At 55.9% G+C, this 16,733-nt stretch overlaps 12 protein-coding genes across 14 annotated transcripts; 6 read left to right on the top strand and 6 right to left on the bottom strand.

Annotated features, from left to right (window-relative positions):
* Nucleotides 1-218: 218 nt before the first annotated feature.
* IUM83_10166 (NEK protein kinase) lies at nt 219-2,436 on the top strand (the record flags this gene model as incomplete). Its single annotated transcript, XM_067934654.1, has 3 exons — nt 219-1,775; nt 2,006-2,348; nt 2,432-2,436. 3 exons carry the CDS (start codon nt 219-221, stop codon nt 2,434-2,436), a joined length of 1,905 nt encoding a protein of 634 aa, XP_067793185.1.
* Nucleotides 2,437-2,593: 157 nt separating this feature from the next.
* On the bottom strand, nt 2,594-4,122 carry IUM83_10165 (Mannose-6-phosphate isomerase, class I; the record flags this gene model as incomplete). The annotated part of the gene is made up of 6 exons (XM_067934653.1): nt 2,594-3,223; nt 3,304-3,317; nt 3,390-3,469; nt 3,545-3,820; nt 3,895-3,950; nt 4,045-4,122. The coding sequence occupies 6 exons, from the start codon at nt 4,120-4,122 to the stop codon at nt 2,594-2,596; spliced, it is 1,134 nt and encodes a 377-aa protein (XP_067793184.1).
* A 364-nt stretch (nt 4,123-4,486) lies between these two features.
* Nucleotides 4,487-4,996, top strand: IUM83_10164 (putative MYND Zn-finger protein/hormone receptor interactor; the record flags this gene model as incomplete). Its single annotated transcript, XM_067934652.1, has 2 exons — nt 4,487-4,795; nt 4,889-4,996. The coding sequence occupies 2 exons, from the start codon at nt 4,487-4,489 to the stop codon at nt 4,994-4,996; spliced, it is 417 nt and encodes a 138-aa protein (XP_067793079.1).
* Nucleotides 4,997-5,510: 514 nt separating this feature from the next.
* On the top strand, nt 5,511-6,338 carry IUM83_10163 (ATP-dependent Clp endopeptidase, proteolytic subunit ClpP; the record flags this gene model as incomplete). The annotated part of the gene is made up of 3 exons (XM_067934651.1): nt 5,511-5,936; nt 6,015-6,103; nt 6,176-6,338. The coding sequence occupies 3 exons, from the start codon at nt 5,511-5,513 to the stop codon at nt 6,336-6,338; spliced, it is 678 nt and encodes a 225-aa protein (XP_067793081.1).
* A 367-nt stretch (nt 6,339-6,705) lies between these two features.
* IUM83_10162 (uncharacterized protein) lies at nt 6,706-7,187 on the bottom strand (the record flags this gene model as incomplete). Its single annotated transcript, XM_067934650.1, has 2 exons — nt 6,706-6,786; nt 6,867-7,187. 2 exons carry the CDS (start codon nt 7,185-7,187, stop codon nt 6,706-6,708), a joined length of 402 nt encoding a protein of 133 aa, XP_067793188.1.
* Nucleotides 7,188-7,356: 169 nt separating this feature from the next.
* IUM83_10161 (Complex 1 LYR protein) lies at nt 7,357-7,743 on the top strand (the record flags this gene model as incomplete). Its single annotated transcript, XM_067934649.1, has 1 exon — nt 7,357-7,743. The coding sequence occupies one exon, from the start codon at nt 7,357-7,359 to the stop codon at nt 7,741-7,743; it is 387 nt and encodes a 128-aa protein (XP_067793187.1).
* Nucleotides 7,744-7,989: 246 nt separating this feature from the next.
* On the bottom strand, nt 7,990-8,584 carry IUM83_10160 (signal peptidase I; the record flags this gene model as incomplete). Its single annotated transcript, XM_067934648.1, has 3 exons — nt 7,990-7,995; nt 8,071-8,241; nt 8,321-8,584. 3 exons carry the CDS (start codon nt 8,582-8,584, stop codon nt 7,990-7,992), a joined length of 441 nt encoding a protein of 146 aa, XP_067793186.1.
* A 536-nt stretch (nt 8,585-9,120) lies between these two features.
* IUM83_10159 lies at nt 9,121-10,097 on the bottom strand (the record flags this gene model as incomplete). 2 transcript variants are annotated; one of them, XM_067934647.1, is made up of 2 exons in its annotated part: nt 9,121-9,210; nt 9,282-10,097. In XM_067934647.1, the coding sequence occupies 2 exons, from the start codon at nt 10,095-10,097 to the stop codon at nt 9,121-9,123; spliced, it is 906 nt and encodes a 301-aa protein (XP_067793120.1). The 2 variants fall into 2 exon arrangements, with proteins under 2 accessions (XP_067793120.1, XP_067793119.1); XM_067934646.1 differs by lacking the exon at nt 9,121-9,210 and having other exon boundaries at nt 9,461-9,470; nt 9,562-10,097.
* Nucleotides 10,098-10,350: 253 nt separating this feature from the next.
* On the bottom strand, nt 10,351-11,325 carry IUM83_10158 (Membrane protein; the record flags this gene model as incomplete). Its single annotated transcript, XM_067934645.1, has 1 exon — nt 10,351-11,325. The coding sequence occupies one exon, from the start codon at nt 11,323-11,325 to the stop codon at nt 10,351-10,353; it is 975 nt and encodes a 324-aa protein (XP_067793087.1).
* Nucleotides 11,326-12,333: 1,008 nt separating this feature from the next.
* On the bottom strand, nt 12,334-12,995 carry IUM83_10157 (signal peptidase I; the record flags this gene model as incomplete). Its single annotated transcript, XM_067934644.1, has 2 exons — nt 12,334-12,402; nt 12,498-12,995. 2 exons carry the CDS (start codon nt 12,993-12,995, stop codon nt 12,334-12,336), a joined length of 567 nt encoding a protein of 188 aa, XP_067793084.1.
* A 183-nt stretch (nt 12,996-13,178) lies between these two features.
* On the top strand, nt 13,179-14,305 carry IUM83_10156 (ELMO domain-containing protein 3; the record flags this gene model as incomplete). Of its 2 annotated transcripts, none has more annotated exons than XM_067934642.1 (6): nt 13,179-13,185; nt 13,259-13,306; nt 13,386-13,430; nt 13,491-13,553; nt 13,649-13,711; nt 13,785-14,305. In XM_067934642.1, the coding sequence occupies 6 exons, from the start codon at nt 13,179-13,181 to the stop codon at nt 14,303-14,305; spliced, it is 747 nt and encodes a 248-aa protein (XP_067793086.1). The 2 variants fall into 2 exon arrangements, with proteins under 2 accessions (XP_067793086.1, XP_067793085.1); XM_067934643.1 differs by having other exon boundaries at nt 13,634-13,711.
* A 169-nt stretch (nt 14,306-14,474) lies between these two features.
* On the top strand, nt 14,475-16,661 carry IUM83_10155 (uncharacterized protein; the record flags this gene model as incomplete). Its single annotated transcript, XM_067934641.1, has 4 exons — nt 14,475-14,958; nt 15,052-16,104; nt 16,190-16,320; nt 16,398-16,661. The coding sequence occupies 4 exons, from the start codon at nt 14,475-14,477 to the stop codon at nt 16,659-16,661; spliced, it is 1,932 nt and encodes a 643-aa protein (XP_067793118.1).
* Between the last annotated feature and the right edge of the window lie 72 nt (nt 16,662-16,733).

The following is a 16,733-nucleotide window of genomic DNA, read 5'->3' as shown; positions in this document are numbered from 1 at the left end:
GCCACACCCGCCCGACCTTCCGCGAAACGGCCAGCGCTCGGCCACTTCTCGTCTTGCGCGAAGCGGCCGCAGCTGCAGAGGCGGCAGCTCTCTCTCTCTCTCTCTCTTCTCTTGCTCTCTGCAGGCGCCCGCTCAGTCGACTCGTCTCCTAGCGAGTCCCGAGGTGCTCCCAGGCGATCAATCTTGAGGAGCCGCTCGCGACGGCCTCAGCCTAACGGATGCACCGCTTCGAGGAGCTCAAGTGCATCGGGCGCGGCAGCTACGGCTCCGCGCACCTGGTGCGGGAGCGCGCCGGTCTGCAGAGCCGCTACGTGGTCAAGAAGATCCCGATGGAGCTGCTCTCGGCCAAGGAGAAGGACCAGTCCTTCCGCGAGGTGGAGCTGCTGGCCAAGCTCAAGCACCCCAACGTGGTCGAGTACAAGGAGAACTTCGTGCTGGACAACGTGCTGCACATCGTCATGGCCTACTGTGACGGCGGAGACCTGGCCGGCAAGATCAAGGAGCAACAGAAGACACGGGAGCAGGTTGTCGGCCCGGACTGCAACCCTTCCGACCCGAGGGGGTACTTCTCCATCAGCCAGGTGCTGGACTGGTTCGTGCAGATGGCCATGGCCATCAAGTATCTGCACGGCCAGCGGGTGCTGCACCGAGACTTGAAGACCAGCAACGTCTTCCTGACGATGGAAAACGTGGTCAAGCTCGGCGACTTCGGCATCGCCAAGACGCTGGATTCGACCTTGGATCAGGCCAAGACTGTGGTGGGTACCCCTTACTACATGAGCCCCGAGGTCTGCGAGAGCAAGCCGTACTCGTACGCGAGCGATGTGTGGTCGCTCGGTTGCGTGCTGTACGAGATGCTCGCACTGCGCCACGCCTTCGACGCGCCGAATATACTCACGCTCATCCTCAAGATTGTGCAGCAAGACTTCGCCCCGGTGCCGCCGCATTACGACAAGGAAGTTTCTAACTTGCTGCGCATGCTGCTGGACAAGGACCCAGCGCGGAGGCCCAGTATGGAGGAGATTTTTGCCATGCCTTTCATCCGCCACCACATGCAGGGACTTATGGCTTCAGGCGGCTCGCTCAAGGTGAAGGTGATCAACCCGATTGCGCGGAGGCCGCAACACGGCTCCGCTTCTGCAGTTGGTAGACGTCGACTGCACCCGAAAAACGTGTCCGCACGGCGATCGTCCGGTGAGAAGCGGAAACTGCGACTGTCGACCCCAACTTCGTCCCAAGCAGCACCAGTAGCCCCAATGCAGTGGATGCCGATCAAGTCCTTCAATGAAGACGAAGACGACGCAGATGTTCGAAATGAACTCGAACTGCTGGACGCAAGCATACTAGAGGAGTCACAATTGAGCTTCCGTCTACCAGAGCGAAGCACCACGCCTGAACCACTGGTGCTTGCTACAGAGAAGCCGCACCCATCTCACAATCGGGAACGGGGGATGCATACTGAGGAAATCCATGAAGAACTATCCAACACCATGACGTCACCGATACGGCCACAACCTCGCTTAGCTTCGAGAGACAGCAAGCCCCTCGCGTGGGGACAGCGTGAGCACAATGATAAAGTGCTCAAAAACGGCGGTACATGTTCCACTATAAAATACGACGACGATGATGACGATGATTCACGTTTTCATGCCGAGGCTGAGGAGCTCATGAACCCGAATTTTCAGAGTGAGTACAGCGAGGAGTGCATCGACAGCTTGCAAATTTACTACGGCTCCAAGGAAGCTAAGGACTCCTCTAATCCAACAATTCGAGCAGTACGACAGCCTGATACCTTCCGGCTACGAGGGGCTGGGCGACCTAGAACACCGCTTAGTGCTCTTGAACCCCGCCGACCAAACTCCGCTGCAGTGCCGCCTCCTCAAATAGCAGACTTGCAAGACAGTGGAGACATACTTGAGCTATCCACCTTGTCACTAGATGATGCTGGATCAGAAGGTACGGGGCACCTTCGCTCAGCGAAAGCTCTATGATGCGCGAATTGGAGCTTGACGCGGATAGTGCCGATGATGGTGAATCCGCCGATACATCGTCGAGTGAATACGAAGCTGAAGAAAATTTTTACAGTGATGACTCGTCCGACTTCTTCGACCAAAGCGGGACACAGTACAGCGATGACTTTGAAGACCCAGACGCAGAAATTATCGAGTACGAGGATGACGAGTTTGTGAGCGAAGATGAACAGGGAACCGAGGTGCCAACATCACTCAACAGGGAAGATGAAGAAGGCGCTACCGATCTGGATAACTTCCACAGTCTGCCTCCATTTGCTCCCTACAGACCAGCAGGGGATGACAACGGTCGTTTCGCGCGTGTACCGAAACTCGAAGGTCCGGCAGAAGTACAATGGGTCATGCGAAACGTAGCGCAGAGCCTGATGCTGACTAGAGATGATCTGCACCCCGTTATGCAGCGTAGGGTCGGACGCAAAATGGTGCCAAGCACGGTTGGTATGATATTTCCTTTATCCTATGCTTGCATGTATAACATGTAAAAAAAAACTCCGTTGTACCTTGGGGTCACTGCTGCTTTTCCAGTTATCCAGGATGTTCCGAGTACGTCACATCAGGTCCAATTAAGCATTGCGCGACTCCAAGCTTTCGTTAGGAGACGCACGGAATGCTGAAATACCATCCTCTCCGCCTTGGATTTCCAGGATCTCTCCCTTTGGCAGGAAGAACACCTGGCCCTTGGACATACGCCTACCGTCAGCAGTCCCTGAAGGCTCTACGGTCGAGCCGCTGCCTGAAATGACAAGCACAATGGAGTCGCCCTCTCTTGCTGGCAACGCATAACGCTGGCGAGGCTTAAGCTCGATTGCTTCTACCTCGAATTCCGGCACCGGAGAGCTATACAACCGCGCAACACCATCGCTCTGGACATCGCCCGTGTACACGCTCGGTTTGCCCGTGTGGTACGTCAGCATCGAGTGCAGTGTCTCCTTATCAATAAACTTAGGCGTGAGTCCCGCTCGAACAACGTTGTCGGAACATGCCATGCATTCCACACAGTCACCCGACAGGTACGCATGGGGTTCATTGGCGTCGAGGAACATTGCCTCACCAGGTTCCAGCGTGATGTAGTTGAGCAGGAACGGGCAGAAGCAGCCGATATCGCCCGGGTACTCATTGTCCAGACGAATCACCAGCTTCTCAAGAGCACTTAAACTCGATGCACCCTCCAGTCGTGCACGCAAGGTTCGAAGCTGAGCGACAACATTCTCCGCCTCAGCGTAGACAAAGCAGCGAAAAAATCGCGCAGAGCTGCTTCGTTCTGCTGAGTCACCAGCCGCTGCGCCACTGTAGCATCAACGCAAATTCGTATCAGAACCTTTCCCGCCCGCCTACACCCTTGCATTTAATCGTGCATACCTTCAGCACCAACAAGTGCACGGAGCTCGGGGACTGTCTGGAGATGACCAGCAATCTCATTCATCTCGCGAAATTGGCACCTGTCGATAGAAACGTCACACTCGGTCAGAGACACGTCAGCGCGGCGGCCAAGCCAATCAGGGCATTTAACGCACAGAGCCTCGAAGCGCGTGAGTGCGATCGTCATCTCCGGCTTGTGGTTCGGGTCCTTGTACATCTGCGGGAACTTGGCGTGCAGCTCGCGGGCCAGCTTGATGTCCGGGTGCGCCTGAATGGACAGCGCCTTGCGCACGGACAGCACCTTGAACAGGTAGGGCAGGTCTCCCGTCTCGTTGGCTCGCAGCGCCCGGATCCAGTCGCTCAGCAGGGGTGACTCGCCCTCTTCATCTTCACGCACTACGCGCGACGGGCCGTTGGGGTGCGTTCCCATCCTGTTGTTGCAACGAAGCCAGTTAGAGCGCGCATGCGTGTCAAACGTATCCGTCGGTGCAAGTGTGCCCCCTACCAGAGCTCCGCGTATTGCGTGGACGCGTCCGCCTTGAAGGACTCGTCCGCGGCCTCCTGTAGTCAACAGCAGCAGTAAATGCAGCGAGAAATTAGCGCGAGTCCATTGCAACTGAAGCGCGTGTCAATCTCGGAGTTGTGACACACGCACCTTGAGCTGCGCGACGGAACTCTCGAGCCCGGACTTGCCCCACGCGTAGGTCTGCGCCACGCACTTGAGCTCCTGCATCTTGGTCGGCACTGGCGGGCGTGGCGACGACGAAGTGAATGTCGTTATGGCGATAGCAAGAGAGCACTCGGCGTCCTATGCAACGGCCGGGTGGAATCGAATAACGGACTCCCCATGCGAAAAAAACTAGCACGCGAATCTAATTGACGAGTTCCGAATATTCGAAAAATAGTCATTTCCTCACTTGCGATTTGTATGCAGTAACTAATAACAAAACCAGCTAATATCGATTTCTATGGTCTGCTTGGGTTTGAAGTTTTGAAAATTCGCCTTGTAGCCATTCTTGTTTTGACGCGCGACAGACGCTTGGCTCCGATTGCTCGCACTGTTTGTTGCCTTGCGCTGCTGCTGCTGGAGACGAGCGATGGTGCAGCTGTGCGCCGTGTGCGAGACGGCCGAGGCCAAGTACAAGTGTCCGACGTGCCGCGCGCCCTACTGCAGCCTCGTGTGCTGCAAGAAGCACAAGGAGACGCCATGCGAGTCGGCGCCGGTGCCCGAGCAGCCGCAGGAGCCGCCGACGTCGGCGCCAGCCACAGCCACTGCGATGGACGCGGAGGAGGAGGACGCGAACCTCGCCGAGAATCTCACGGACGAGCAGTTGGGCGTGCTCAGGACGTCAGCGGGCGTGAAGGAGATGCTGGCTAACCCAGCCATCACGCAGGCGTTGACGCAGGTGCGACTGCTGGAGTGGACAAGAGTGGATTTGGATGGGTGCATTGGTGCTAACTTGTTACGCTATGAATTGCTGCTGGTGGTGGTCATGCAGATTGATAGTAGTCAGGACAAGATGAAGACGCTGGAAAAGGCGCTGCTGGACCCCACCTTCGCCAAGTTCATGTACCAAGCACTGGACGAGGTTGTGCCAGCCAAGTAGACGGGGTGGAATACATTACACAGTGATATTTTCTGTATGGATGTCGCGATACAAGCTGGCTTTGTTGTTGTTTGTTGCTCCGTATAATCTCTCTCTTGGCAGTCCAGGACGGCAACCAAGCGTTGAAGCCCAGTAATGTATGAATACGACATTGCCACTTCAGTCAGCATGCACTCCTTTTCACGTCTTGAAGCAAAAGCGTGCACGAAGATTAGATTGCGATGGCGATCATGTCTTGCTTCTGCCTCTTTCATTTAACTACTGATACTTTGGTCTGGGTATCCTCACGCAGCTAGCATTGCCCAGGCATTTGACACTATGCTGTGCAGTAGCTGCTACGGCTATCTCGTACGAATCGCGCCACCTCCACGAATGCGAGGAATCGATTCGATGCATGCATTCGTCAGCAAGTTGAAGTGGTCCAGTAAGAGTGTGCCATCCCAAACATACTGATACATATTTGACCGCAGATCCCGGCTCCACACTTGAAGCAGAGACCGAGACCGCAGACCCGATGCTGACTCGGACGAGCAAGACGCTGCTGCAGACGCCCGGCGCGCGCCGCGGCTTCCACTCCATCGTGAGCTCGCTGGTGCCCATGGTGCTGGAGCAGTCCCCGCGGGGCGAGCGCGTGTTCGACATCTACTCGCGCCTGCTCAAGGAGCGCATCGTGTTCGTGCACGGGCCCGTGAACGACGACATGGCGTCGCTCGTGACGGCGCAGCTGCTGTTCCTCGAGTCGGAGAACCCGGAGAAGGACGTGTACATGTACATCAACAGCCCCGGGGGCATCGTGAGCTCCGGCCTGGCCATCTACGACACCATGCAGTACATCCAGCCCAAGGTCAACACGCTGTGCATGGGCCAGGCCGCCTCCATGGGCTCTCTGCTGCTCGCAGGAGGCGCCCCGGGCTGTCGGTCGGCGCTGCCCAACTCCCGCGTGAGTGTCTTGAGTGCGGGTGCAATGCTGCTCGACTGTTCGTGGGAGGTGCTGATCTGAGCGTCGTGGTTGCTGCAGATCATGATTCACCAGCCGTCGGGAGGAGCGCAGGGCATGGCGAGCGACATCGCCATCCAGGCCGAGGAGATCATCAAGCTCCGAGCGAGGTAACGGGCTGTAGTGGGCGAGCTGTGTACTGAAGCTACAGTAGATGTTGACGAGGCGGCTGCGTGTTGCAGGTTGAACGGGCTGTATGCGTCGCACACGGGCAAGCCCCTCAAGGTAATTGAGCAGGCGATGGATCGCGATCTCTTCATGGACCCGCGGGAGGCACAGGAATTCGGCATCATCGACTCTATCATTGCCAACCGGAAGCCCACGACGCCTTCAGGCGAGCAGTAGGGCTATATCCTGCGTCGAAGGGAAAACACTACGACCTATAGCACCAAATGCAGCATCATTATTGCCGCGTCCTCATCTTGTTCTGGTACAACACCAAGTTTTCCTGCCTGTAAAACCTGGTAGAATGTAGTGGTAAACATTGATCCGCCTCAGCAGAGCAGGCCTCGACTACGGAATCCTACAACCACTCCGAACGCGGCGCCTTGTGTTGAAATTCTCTGTTATTTGTGCGCTGTTGTTACGCGAGCTCGATGGCCTCCAACTACCAGCAGGCTGGCAGCCGGGCACGCAGATCGCAGCACTCGCTGCCTCCACCCACTGCACTGCGCCTGCTTCCCACCGCATCCAGCCAGCCAGCACCTGCACCTTACTCGTCCATCTCTCCTGCGGGCTCGTCCGCCTCGCCCAGCTCCCACTTGAGGTCGGGCAGGTGGTTGCCGCGCTTCGACTGCAACACAACAACAGCGGCACAACACCATCATCAGTACACAGCGATCGAAGTCTCGGGTCCTTCTCCTCCTGACGCACCGCCTGCCGCCATGAGTCCGGGTTGTAGAGCGTCACGACGCCCATGAGCGAGGCGAAGGCGCCCAGGCCGTACAGCCAGTGTCGCAGCGCCTGGTACTTGGGGATGTGCGGCGCGTCGAAGTCGATGAGCGTCTCGGGCGCCACGCCATCGTTCCAGACCAGCTCCGCCTCCTCGTGCAGCGGCTGCGCCGGCGTCTTGATGCGCGCGAACGGCGGCGGGGGCGGGCGGTGCGCGTGGCCGCCGCGCGTGGCCAGCGCCTGGCGACGCACGTTGACGCTGAGGCCGCCGCGGAGGGCGTGGCTGAGCGTGCGGGAGCTCATCGCTTGTGGTTCTCTGCTTCCCCTCAAGACGGGCGGCTCTGGACTACCGGAATGTGCGGTCGGCTGTGATTGGCTGAATATCCACTTTCAGCCAATCAGAGGTCGAATATTGTTTTTACAGACCGAATGAAATGCGGCCACAATTAATTTTGCCCGCTTTTGGAGAAACATGTCATCGAAGCTGAGGTGGTCGGTGCTGCAGCTGTACGCGCAGTGCCTGCGCTCGGCGCGCCGGTGCCCCCAGTGGGAGCAGCGCCAGATGATGACGGCCTACGTGCAGATGAAGTTCCGCGACGAGATGAGGACGCAGGACCCGGATCGCGTGCGGGCGCTGCTGGCGGACGGCAGGGAGGAGCTGGAGCGCATGAACTACTACCACTCCGTCTACGAGGCCAAGCAGAGGGCGCAGCAAGCAGCGGCGAGCGGTGGATCCGCTGCTGCTGTGGAGAGTGAAAAGAGACGGCCGGCCAGTTGCCCGCAGTGCCAGGCGGTCTACCCGTCAGAGCAGGCCAACTTCTGCGCCAATTGCGGGACAAAGAGACCCGACAGCTCATGACATGATCGTCTGCGTGGAAATCAATAGAAAAATAGCTGAAGGGGGTTACTGTGAGAGGAGGAAGTCGATCGTGGAATGGTTGGGCAGTGTGTAGACACCTGGTCGAACAGAGTTGAATGCTGAAATACATATCCCTCGGTGCAGTTTGTGCGCGTACATCTGCTTGTCAGTGTTTTGCTGCTCACACAGTGTGAGCCAAAGTGTATAATCCACCTCCTTGAACTCTTTCACTTGTTCTTGCGTGCTTTAGATCTGTGGACAACAACGCTCACCAGTTAGCCTTTTCCACCCCAAACACCCCAAACAGCTTCTGCACTACAAACTTACAATCAAAAACGGTCTTCCGACCAGTAGGGCAATGGGCACCGCGCCAAAATGCCTTGAGTCCACGGAGCACGTGGGGTTGTCTCCTTCCACCCACACGTGGCCCTTGGGGACCGTGATCTTGCCCTTGCGTTCTTGATCGAAGCGCGGCTGCAGCTCCACCACGTCCCCCTCCTGTATAAAGTCGAGTACATCGTCGTTAACCAGACTGCGTCTTATCGCCCGCTATGATTCCGCCGAAGTGCCACATTACCAGTGCCAAGATTCGCTTGGTGATAGTCTCGCCTTGGCGTCGCGTGGGCGAGCGGAGCTGCACCAGGTCCCCGCGATCCCAGCTACGCCACCGTCGCGACAGTCGCTCCACGAAGATGAAGGAGCCGTCAGGGATCGTGGGGCTCATGGACACGCCGATGCCGTAGCTGACGTCGAAAAGATACTCCTTGGTCATGGCCGCCCAGCCCACAATGAGCACGCCGTTGCGCGCTAGCTCCGCCAGCTGCACCAACTTCGCCGCCATCGCCGTCGTGTGTGCAATTATTTGCAAACAATTTTTGTTTTATGAGAAATAATTGTCGTGAATCGCTTAGTAAACAATTAATGTATTGAAGTATTGAACGGAAAACAATAATTGTTGTTGAACAGAGCTAGCTTGCTTAGCGAAAACCCTACACGTTCTCCAACATGCCACCTCAGCGAACTCAGTCGATCGATCCGTCTGAGACTATCAAGAGTCTGTGTCTGAGCCACGCTGAAAAGGCCGCAAACGTTCGGTCTTGGCTCTCGAAGCGCTCACAGAACTCCAGCAATGCCCTGTAGCGCTCACTTGGATCTGCGCCGGTGGCATGCAGAATCTTGGAGAGATCTACAGGGCAGAGGTATGGCGGCTGACGTGCGTCCTCACTCAAACCAGCCGATCCCTGCATGGAGCAGGCGTAGTAGACGCAGTGATCTATCCCAAAGCAATGTCCGAGCTCGTGTGACGCGGTTCGGCAAAAGCGAGCTAACCACAACGCACTATCGGATTGAGCCGATGCAGGAACAGACGCAAACGCTCTAACAGCAGCCTGCATCGCTGAGGGCGAGATCGGAATTGCTGTCTCCTTCTTCGCTGCCGTTTTGACTTTCTTCCTGGATGGCGCTCCACTGTCGTCGGCATTTCGAACACACGTATCAACGTACCCCTGGCAGTGCGACGCCGGCCAGGCGTGCTTCACTTCAACTTCTTGGAGAGCATCTAATGCAGGATTATACCGAGCTGACGAGACGACCGCCACGCGGCTCCCACCGTACGCACGTCCGCAACAGAAATCGTTATCCTCCTCTTCGTACAAGTCATGGTCGACAAGAAGCAGCAGCGCATAAGCATCCGGCGGGAGCAGAGCAATAGCGGCATCTAGTACGTCCTCCAGGTTGAGTTGACCACCAAATCTCCCGTCACTAGATGGACGCGCGCGGATGCGAATAGCTTCGGTGCCGATGGAGAGCGCGACGTACGAAACTTTCGACCGCTTCTTGGCAGGTCGGTCGTCGTCCCACGACGTGAACTGGAGCTTGGGCTTGGACAGCAACTTTACAGGAAGGTTGGTATAGAACGCCGCAAGATACTTTACCAGCTCTTTCACGTCCGGTCTAGGAATCGGATTTTTCTTCGCGTCAGCAAAGCGAGTCGGGAATTTGGGTTGAACCCACTCCTTCATGTATTTGACCATAGCAGTAATTGATGGAACAGGCACGACATACAGCGTCTTCCTCTCGTCCGTGACTGAGTTCCTCTCCGGTTCTTGCAACCAAGACTTGAGGCTCTGGGCGTCGTACTTCGGATCGCACGACAAGTCGTCGCCCGGTAGCACCAATGGAGCAGGGAACGTTGAGGCGTCGGGGACTGCACTGTCCAGCGATTTAGACTTGGGCGCCCGACCGGAAGGACGCGTCGCTGCTACTAGCTGCTGATGGATCCGACGCACGTAGCCTGCTGCTTGCGCGTGGCTCGATGAGGTCAGGCAAAGCTGGTCATGGGTGCACTGCGCCATAAGGATGCCGTAGTGGCCTGGTCTGCGGTAGGTTGCTAACTGCCAAAAAGTCAACATCCCCATCAGCCAATGGGAACCGTCTGTGACGTGTGCTTCAATTCGCGCATGAAAATTACGACATGGTAAAAAATTTCAAGATGAAATGCATTAGCGGCACTACTGTACTGTTGTCCATAGCTCCATCGCAGGAGCTATCTACTGGCTCGTCCATAGGGTTTGACTGCGAAGTACAACGTAGAAAAGCGTTGCAACCTTAGCGGCGAGCGTTGTCGGGTAGCATTGCAAATTCGTGCTGGACTGAAGCTGTGGATGTCGGCTCCGCGTGTTCGCCCTTTTCAATATCCGCATGCACGGGCTCCACCTTGAGCGTGTCTTTCTTTGTGATTGTCAAAAAAATCACCAACACGGCGATGAGACCGAGGAAGATCATGCTCGTGACCGTCGTGCCGAGGTTGAGCCCTGCCTTCCAGCCCGAAGGAAGGTCCTGGACAGCAGCAGAACCTGCCGTCGACGCTGAAGCCGAAGACGAAAGCGATGACGACCCTGAGCTGGATCCTGAGCCCGTGTTTACAGAGTCGGCTGGGTTTTGTGACATCAAGTCTCCGAGCGAGGCCCCCAGCGGCCGAGTGAGCACGTACACCGCCCAGAAACCGAAGACACCGTTGACCACCTTGAACCACCACAGCAGCGCGACGAAGACGATGCAGCCCGCAAAGAGCACCAGCGAGTTACCGTAGCCCACGTTAAGCTGCTCCGCGATAAGATCTCCCGCTGAAGTGCCCAGAGCGAACGTAACCAGCACAGCCAGCCAGTACCAAGCTTCACGGCGACGCGTGAAAATGCTGTGGATCGACAGGTTCCTCTCAACGCGGTACCATGAGCAAAAGACGATCACCAGCAGCGCCAAGAAGATAGGGGTCGTCACCGATAGCGGGACATTGAGATTGTCGGTGAGGTTATCGCTGAGCAGCGTGCCGACGGTACTGATTGCGACAATGACAAACCAGTAGAGCGGCGCGAAGTAGAAGTCGAGCTTCATCTGCGCTGCGAGCGAGGCCAAAAGGATGACGAGCATGACGCCGGAGGTCCCACCAAGACCGAGACCGACATTGCCGTTGAGGAAGTCGGCGAACGTCTCTCCGACGGTGGTGGCCAGCACCTTGATGATCCAGAAGTAGATGGTCACTTGCGGCACCTTGACGCCCACTTGTTCATTGAAGAAACCCATGCTGGGTAGACGGAAGCTTTCTGCTTGTTGTGGAGCTTGTCGCGGAGTTGGCAAATGCAAATGTGTTGTAGTGGTGGTGGGTGTGGCGCGGCCAGAATAGACGGGATTGTTTGGAAAGCTGGGATCAAGCGACTTTATTTGGCCACGATTGAGCCGGACTGAAGACGGAAAGGCACTCGCCATGCGACCAACCAGGAGCACAGGTCTGTCCGGTGGTAAGTTTGCAGCTGTAACGTGAAGCAAGCTTACCAGGATTGATGAGGCGGGCGCGGTAAACTATCGAACGTTTGGACGACAGAGCGCTGGACACGTTATACCGTGCAGCAGAACACGCAAGCTGTCTGGCGTGGCGAACCGTAGTAGTTGAAGTCAGGCACCACCTCTTGGGGAAGTTTTCACCCACTTGTACGAGGTATACTACGGTGAGAACTAGCAAGAGAGCAACGCATACAAACCCGCGAGCGTCAATACCCTCAAAGGTGTACGCCATTGCAAATTTGTAGCAGTTTGGTTTGGATCCTTGACCTCACTATTACGTGGTTGTAGGTAGGTAGGTAACCAGGTACCGCATAAACGATCGTAGGCTGTGGCAACAGTTGTTGGGCGTTTGTGGCCCAACGGCGTTCACGTTGCTAGTGTCCAACACCGCTCTCATCCCGAGAAAACACGGGCAGCGTCACGCTGTTCGCGTTTGGTGCGATCGTAACTGCAGTCACGCTGCTGCAAAACACCCACACCATCCTTGGTTCCGAGCGATGCCATTATCTCGACCGTTTTAAAGTCTAGAAAGCGGCTACGCTAAAACGCCGATGCTTTGACCCTGCCGATCAACCTACCAAACGAACCCGACCAGCACGCATTGCGCGCTGGAACTACATGTCAGCACGAAACACTGCTAGAGCCTGGTAACCAACTCGAAATTGTGCGCATACGCATCGACGATACCGACTCGCGGCGAGTGTATCGGCCGAGCCAATTTTAAAGCGAGCCCTTACACGCATCATCTACCTATCTCTCTCGGAACGCCTGCGGTGAGACCTCCTTCTTCATCCATTTGCATTGGTTGAGCGGCCAGATCTGTCAGCAGCACACGGCACAAGTCGAAACGTTAGCACCTCCCTCCCCGCAGTTGCAGCCGCAGCCACAGCCTGCCAGCTAGCCAGTCAGCTCACCCTCATGACCACGCGGCCCTGCAGCATCGAGTACGGCACGGGGCCGTAGTAGCGCGAGTCGTGCGAGTCGTGCTTGTTGTCGCCCTCGAGCCACACGTGGCCCTTGGGGATCTTGTGGAACTCGACCTCGGACGACGAGTAGCGCGGCTTGACGCACACCGTGTCGCCCTCCTGCGCCACGATGCGCTTGCACACGGTCTGGCGCGGGTTGGACACGGACCTGGCGATCACCACCTCGCCCGGCCGCAGCCGCCAGAGCCTGGGCGAGAGCTTGTCCAGCAGCACAATGTCCCCGTCGCGGTTGAGCGTGGGCAGCATGGACGGGCCCACGCACTTGATGGTGTCGGCCGCCTGCATGAGGCAGAAGGCCGCGCCGCCGAAGCGCACGAAGCACGAGAGCACCACGCCCGCCTCCTGCAGCGCCAGCGCCGCCTTGGCCCGCATAATAACTCGAAGTGCTGCCATTGGTGGAAACACGGAACTGCGAGCGGACGCCATTGGTCCAAAATTGGCGGCGCTTGAAGCGGTGCAGGCAGGCCGTTGCAGTTTTCGCGGAGACCTTGGGCCGAGCAATTGAGAGCAAGGCGCCCAGGACAGGAGCGAGAAAGGGAGCAGACTTTTCATACCAGGAAGCAACAGCTAGAGCGATGAGCCGCTGGCGCTCCGTCGGACGTGGATGTGCTGGATGGTGAGAGAGACGGTTATGGGGCACGTTGAAGTGCAGGTGGACGCTGGGTGACCCATTTTGCTGCGTGCTGTAGACCTGCTGCACGACGTGGACGGAGTGGGCGACGGGGACACGTTCGAAGGTTTGGGCCCATTTGTCTGCGAGTTACTGGGCGTTCTCTAGGTGCTGAGGACTCGCTGTTGCTGCTGCTGCTGCTGCAGACGCAGAGGCGTTCTTCGACGCGGACCCGGAGCACGACGGGGAAGGTGCGAGTTGCTGCGGTCTGTCCGTTGCATCGAGGCCTTAATACGAAATTGCATCGACAGGCTTGGGGGATATGACCACGGACAACATACTGAGCCAGCTGGACGCTGTGACGGATCTCGAAGGTTGGAAAAGCGGCAGAAGGTTTCGCTTGCAAGATACTGACGACTTCGTGTGTTTTTGGTGTTCAAATTCAAATATGAAGATGATGATGCGCTAGGTGACAACGTAGACGAGTTTCACGACACAGCATCGACATCTTCGCCGCAGCTCTCCGGGGCTGGTGCGTTGTGCTGTGATTGTTCAGGCTAGTCCTCTTTTATGAGCTGATGGCGATACGACTGTGTGAACTTTAGACGAGCGCACAGTTGCGGAAATCGTTCCCACGATTCATTCGGAGGAAAATATCGCCGAAGAAGACAGTGAACCGGTTTCCCAAGAGCCAACTCTCGCAGAGCAAACCTCACCAATTTCCGGTGAAGATGTGGTCCAAGCTGTCCTCGACCTCGCAACAGACGCAGAAGACGAGATTGGTGATGAAGAGGAAGACCAGGAACACCTATCGCAAAATATGGAAGAGAACGAAGCAGTACTTCCGACACAAGACCAGACAGCACTTCCACATACCACCGCAGAGGAGGAAGACGACGGTATATCGGGTGCTGTAGCTGAGGCTGAGCCTTCGACAGAAGCTACTATCCAAAGCAACGAAGGAGAAGAGGCTGCTCTGGTGACTGAAACAGTTGATGCTGCAATGCTCGATCCAACATCGGATGCATCAGAGCAAGTTGAAGATGCTAAGGAAGATGATACCAACGAGGCTGTCGTGGTGACCCACATACTTGATGCTGTGGTTGCCTCTCCAAGTTCGGGATGAAACGGGACAAAACGCGGATGATGGCACTGACGCTACAATTGAAGCAGAGGAAAATATACCGCCCGCTCTTCCAGTTCGCGAAGCTGTCAGCGAAGTTGGGGAGGCGTATTCAGACCCTCCCGTTGTACCTCCGCCAGCACCCACAGCTATCCCTGTCATCGTTGGTTCCATGAATCCCGTGGAAGACGAAAATGATGATTCAGATGACTCCCACGGCGAAGAAGATGACGAGAGTGCACCTTTGCCACCTCCGCTGCAGTTGAATGATCCAGATGAGGACGACGAAGATGTCCTGGAGGTTGATGCAGCCGTGGTTAGCACTCTTGAAATTGAGGAGAAACAGCGGATGGAGAAACGCGCACTTTCAGTTGAGCCAATACTTAAAGTGGCTGCCGCCGCAGTTGAGGAGGAAAACACACTTTTGAAGGCACTACCCAGCATCAACAACGATACTAGCGCCATCGATCTTTCTTTTGGAGAGGAGGTTCGAGTTGCGCGTGTCACGACGCTGGAGCCTAGTAGCCCCTTCTCCGATATCCATAAAATGGCGGGTGGAGCCAATGCAGGTAAACTCAGCGCCGACGCTACTTTTGGTATTTCGTACCAGAGTATGCGCAAGAAAGCCGACGAGCCTCACGCGACCGCGGATGAAGGTGGCTACTCACTACCTAGTGGTCCAGCCTTCCCTGATGAACGCGAGTTCGAAAACGAGATGGAACTGACAAACGATCTGTCGTTTTCGGTAGCAGCTGCAGCTAGCACTAGTCCTACTAAGCATGGTGATATCGCTACTAGTGCGGATGAAGACGAATTCGCATTTGACATCAAGCCTGCTGCAGAATTGGATGCGTTATCGGAAGATGAACTCAGAGCATGGAGAGAGTCGCTAGAGGCTCAGAAGCGGAAGGAGGAGGAGGAACTCCTGAAAGAACTCAAACGTGCTACTGATGAAGAAAAAAGACTCATTGAAAGCAACAAAGCAATGGAGGCTGCTAACGCCGACTCGACAACAGGACGATCGGCTGAAGCTGCCGTAGAACCCGACGCGCTATCGTTGACGGAGTTGCACAGCATTTACAAACGAGGTCTGGGAGATCAAGAAGTTTTGATGGATGAGAACGAGAACATTGATGCTGTGAAAAAGACGGAAGCTCCAGAAATCGGTCGGTCAATGTCCGTTATGGGGCGTATCTTCAGCCAAACCCAAGGAGCAACAGAAACTATAGCAGAGGAAGCTGATGGTGATGATGATGATGATACCGAGGATAATCGCGGAAGTTCTGACAACGTCAACGTTGTTGACGACAACGCTGAAGACGTGAATACAATAACTGAGAAAAGCGATGCTGATGAGGCATCCGAGTGGAGAGAGATTAAACTGGTACAGCATCGACAAACCCAAGAAACGTCGGGGTCAGGATCGACAGTTAAGACCAACAACAGTCCGGAGACAACAGTGTCGGTTTCACAGATATCATACGCTGAGGCAGCGGGCTACTATGCGGAGACACCCGATGTCATGCAGCACCGAGACATTATTGTATCTGAGGATTTCCCGCGTGGATCATGCTTGACTTGTTTGTCACGCCCTCGGCTTACATTTGCTGGAGCAATTGAGGAGCGCGATCGCGTGTTTTGCATCGCTGCTACTGCATTCGACGCTCACAACGATGTGGTGGTAGGGATACTGCAGACTATCTACAGGAAGATCACGAAAAGCCCTCGCGATGTTCTTCTCATCGGCAGACATTGGGAAGATATTGGTTTCCAGGGCACGGACCCTCCACGGACTTGCGCGGGTGCGGAGTGCTCTCGCTGCTTCAAATCCTATACTTGGTGGACACCTACCCAGATCTGGCGCATCGCTTCCACGGACTGTCACAGCACCCGACACGTCACTTTCCTTTGCTTGTGTGCTCATCAACATCACGCTACAGTGCGTTGTGGCGCTACGAAATGGGGTCCTTTATCCGGAATGCAACAAGCATGCAAGCGTGTTATCTGGCATGAATCGGGTAAGTCTTCTTTTTTTATTGCAAGCATTTGGTCCTTACTAATCACAGCGTATGCATGTATGTTCTCTTCATCGTAGTTGTATGTCGCGCTGACCTCACACCTCCACGACGCGATCCAATCTCGATTTGATGACATCCCGCTGATCATGAAGGAGGTTCTGGACCGTGGCCGATCCAACCCAGCAAAATTTATTGACGAGGCTTTCGACGGACCGACGCTGCGTCCTTCTCGACCAGCAGTTGCTTTATCGGCATCGAAGTTGAAAGGAGCCGATCGCAAGGAAGCTGACAACAATCTGGAATTCACTGAGATTGGGCTTCACTCTGTCGACGAAGAGTGACAGTTCGCATGTACAACAAAAAGCACAAGTTGCCTCGAAGAGATAGCCACACTTACGACGCAGAACAATTTA

Source organism: Phytophthora cinnamomi (assembly GCF_018691715.1).
Source record: "Phytophthora cinnamomi strain GKB4 chromosome Unknown Contig30, whole genome shotgun sequence".
In the NCBI taxonomy this organism is placed as follows: Eukaryota; Oomycota; class Peronosporomycetes; order Peronosporales; family Peronosporaceae; genus Phytophthora; species Phytophthora cinnamomi.
Note: the sequence above shows the minus strand (reverse complement) of the source record. Positions and strands in the feature narration are given on the sequence as shown.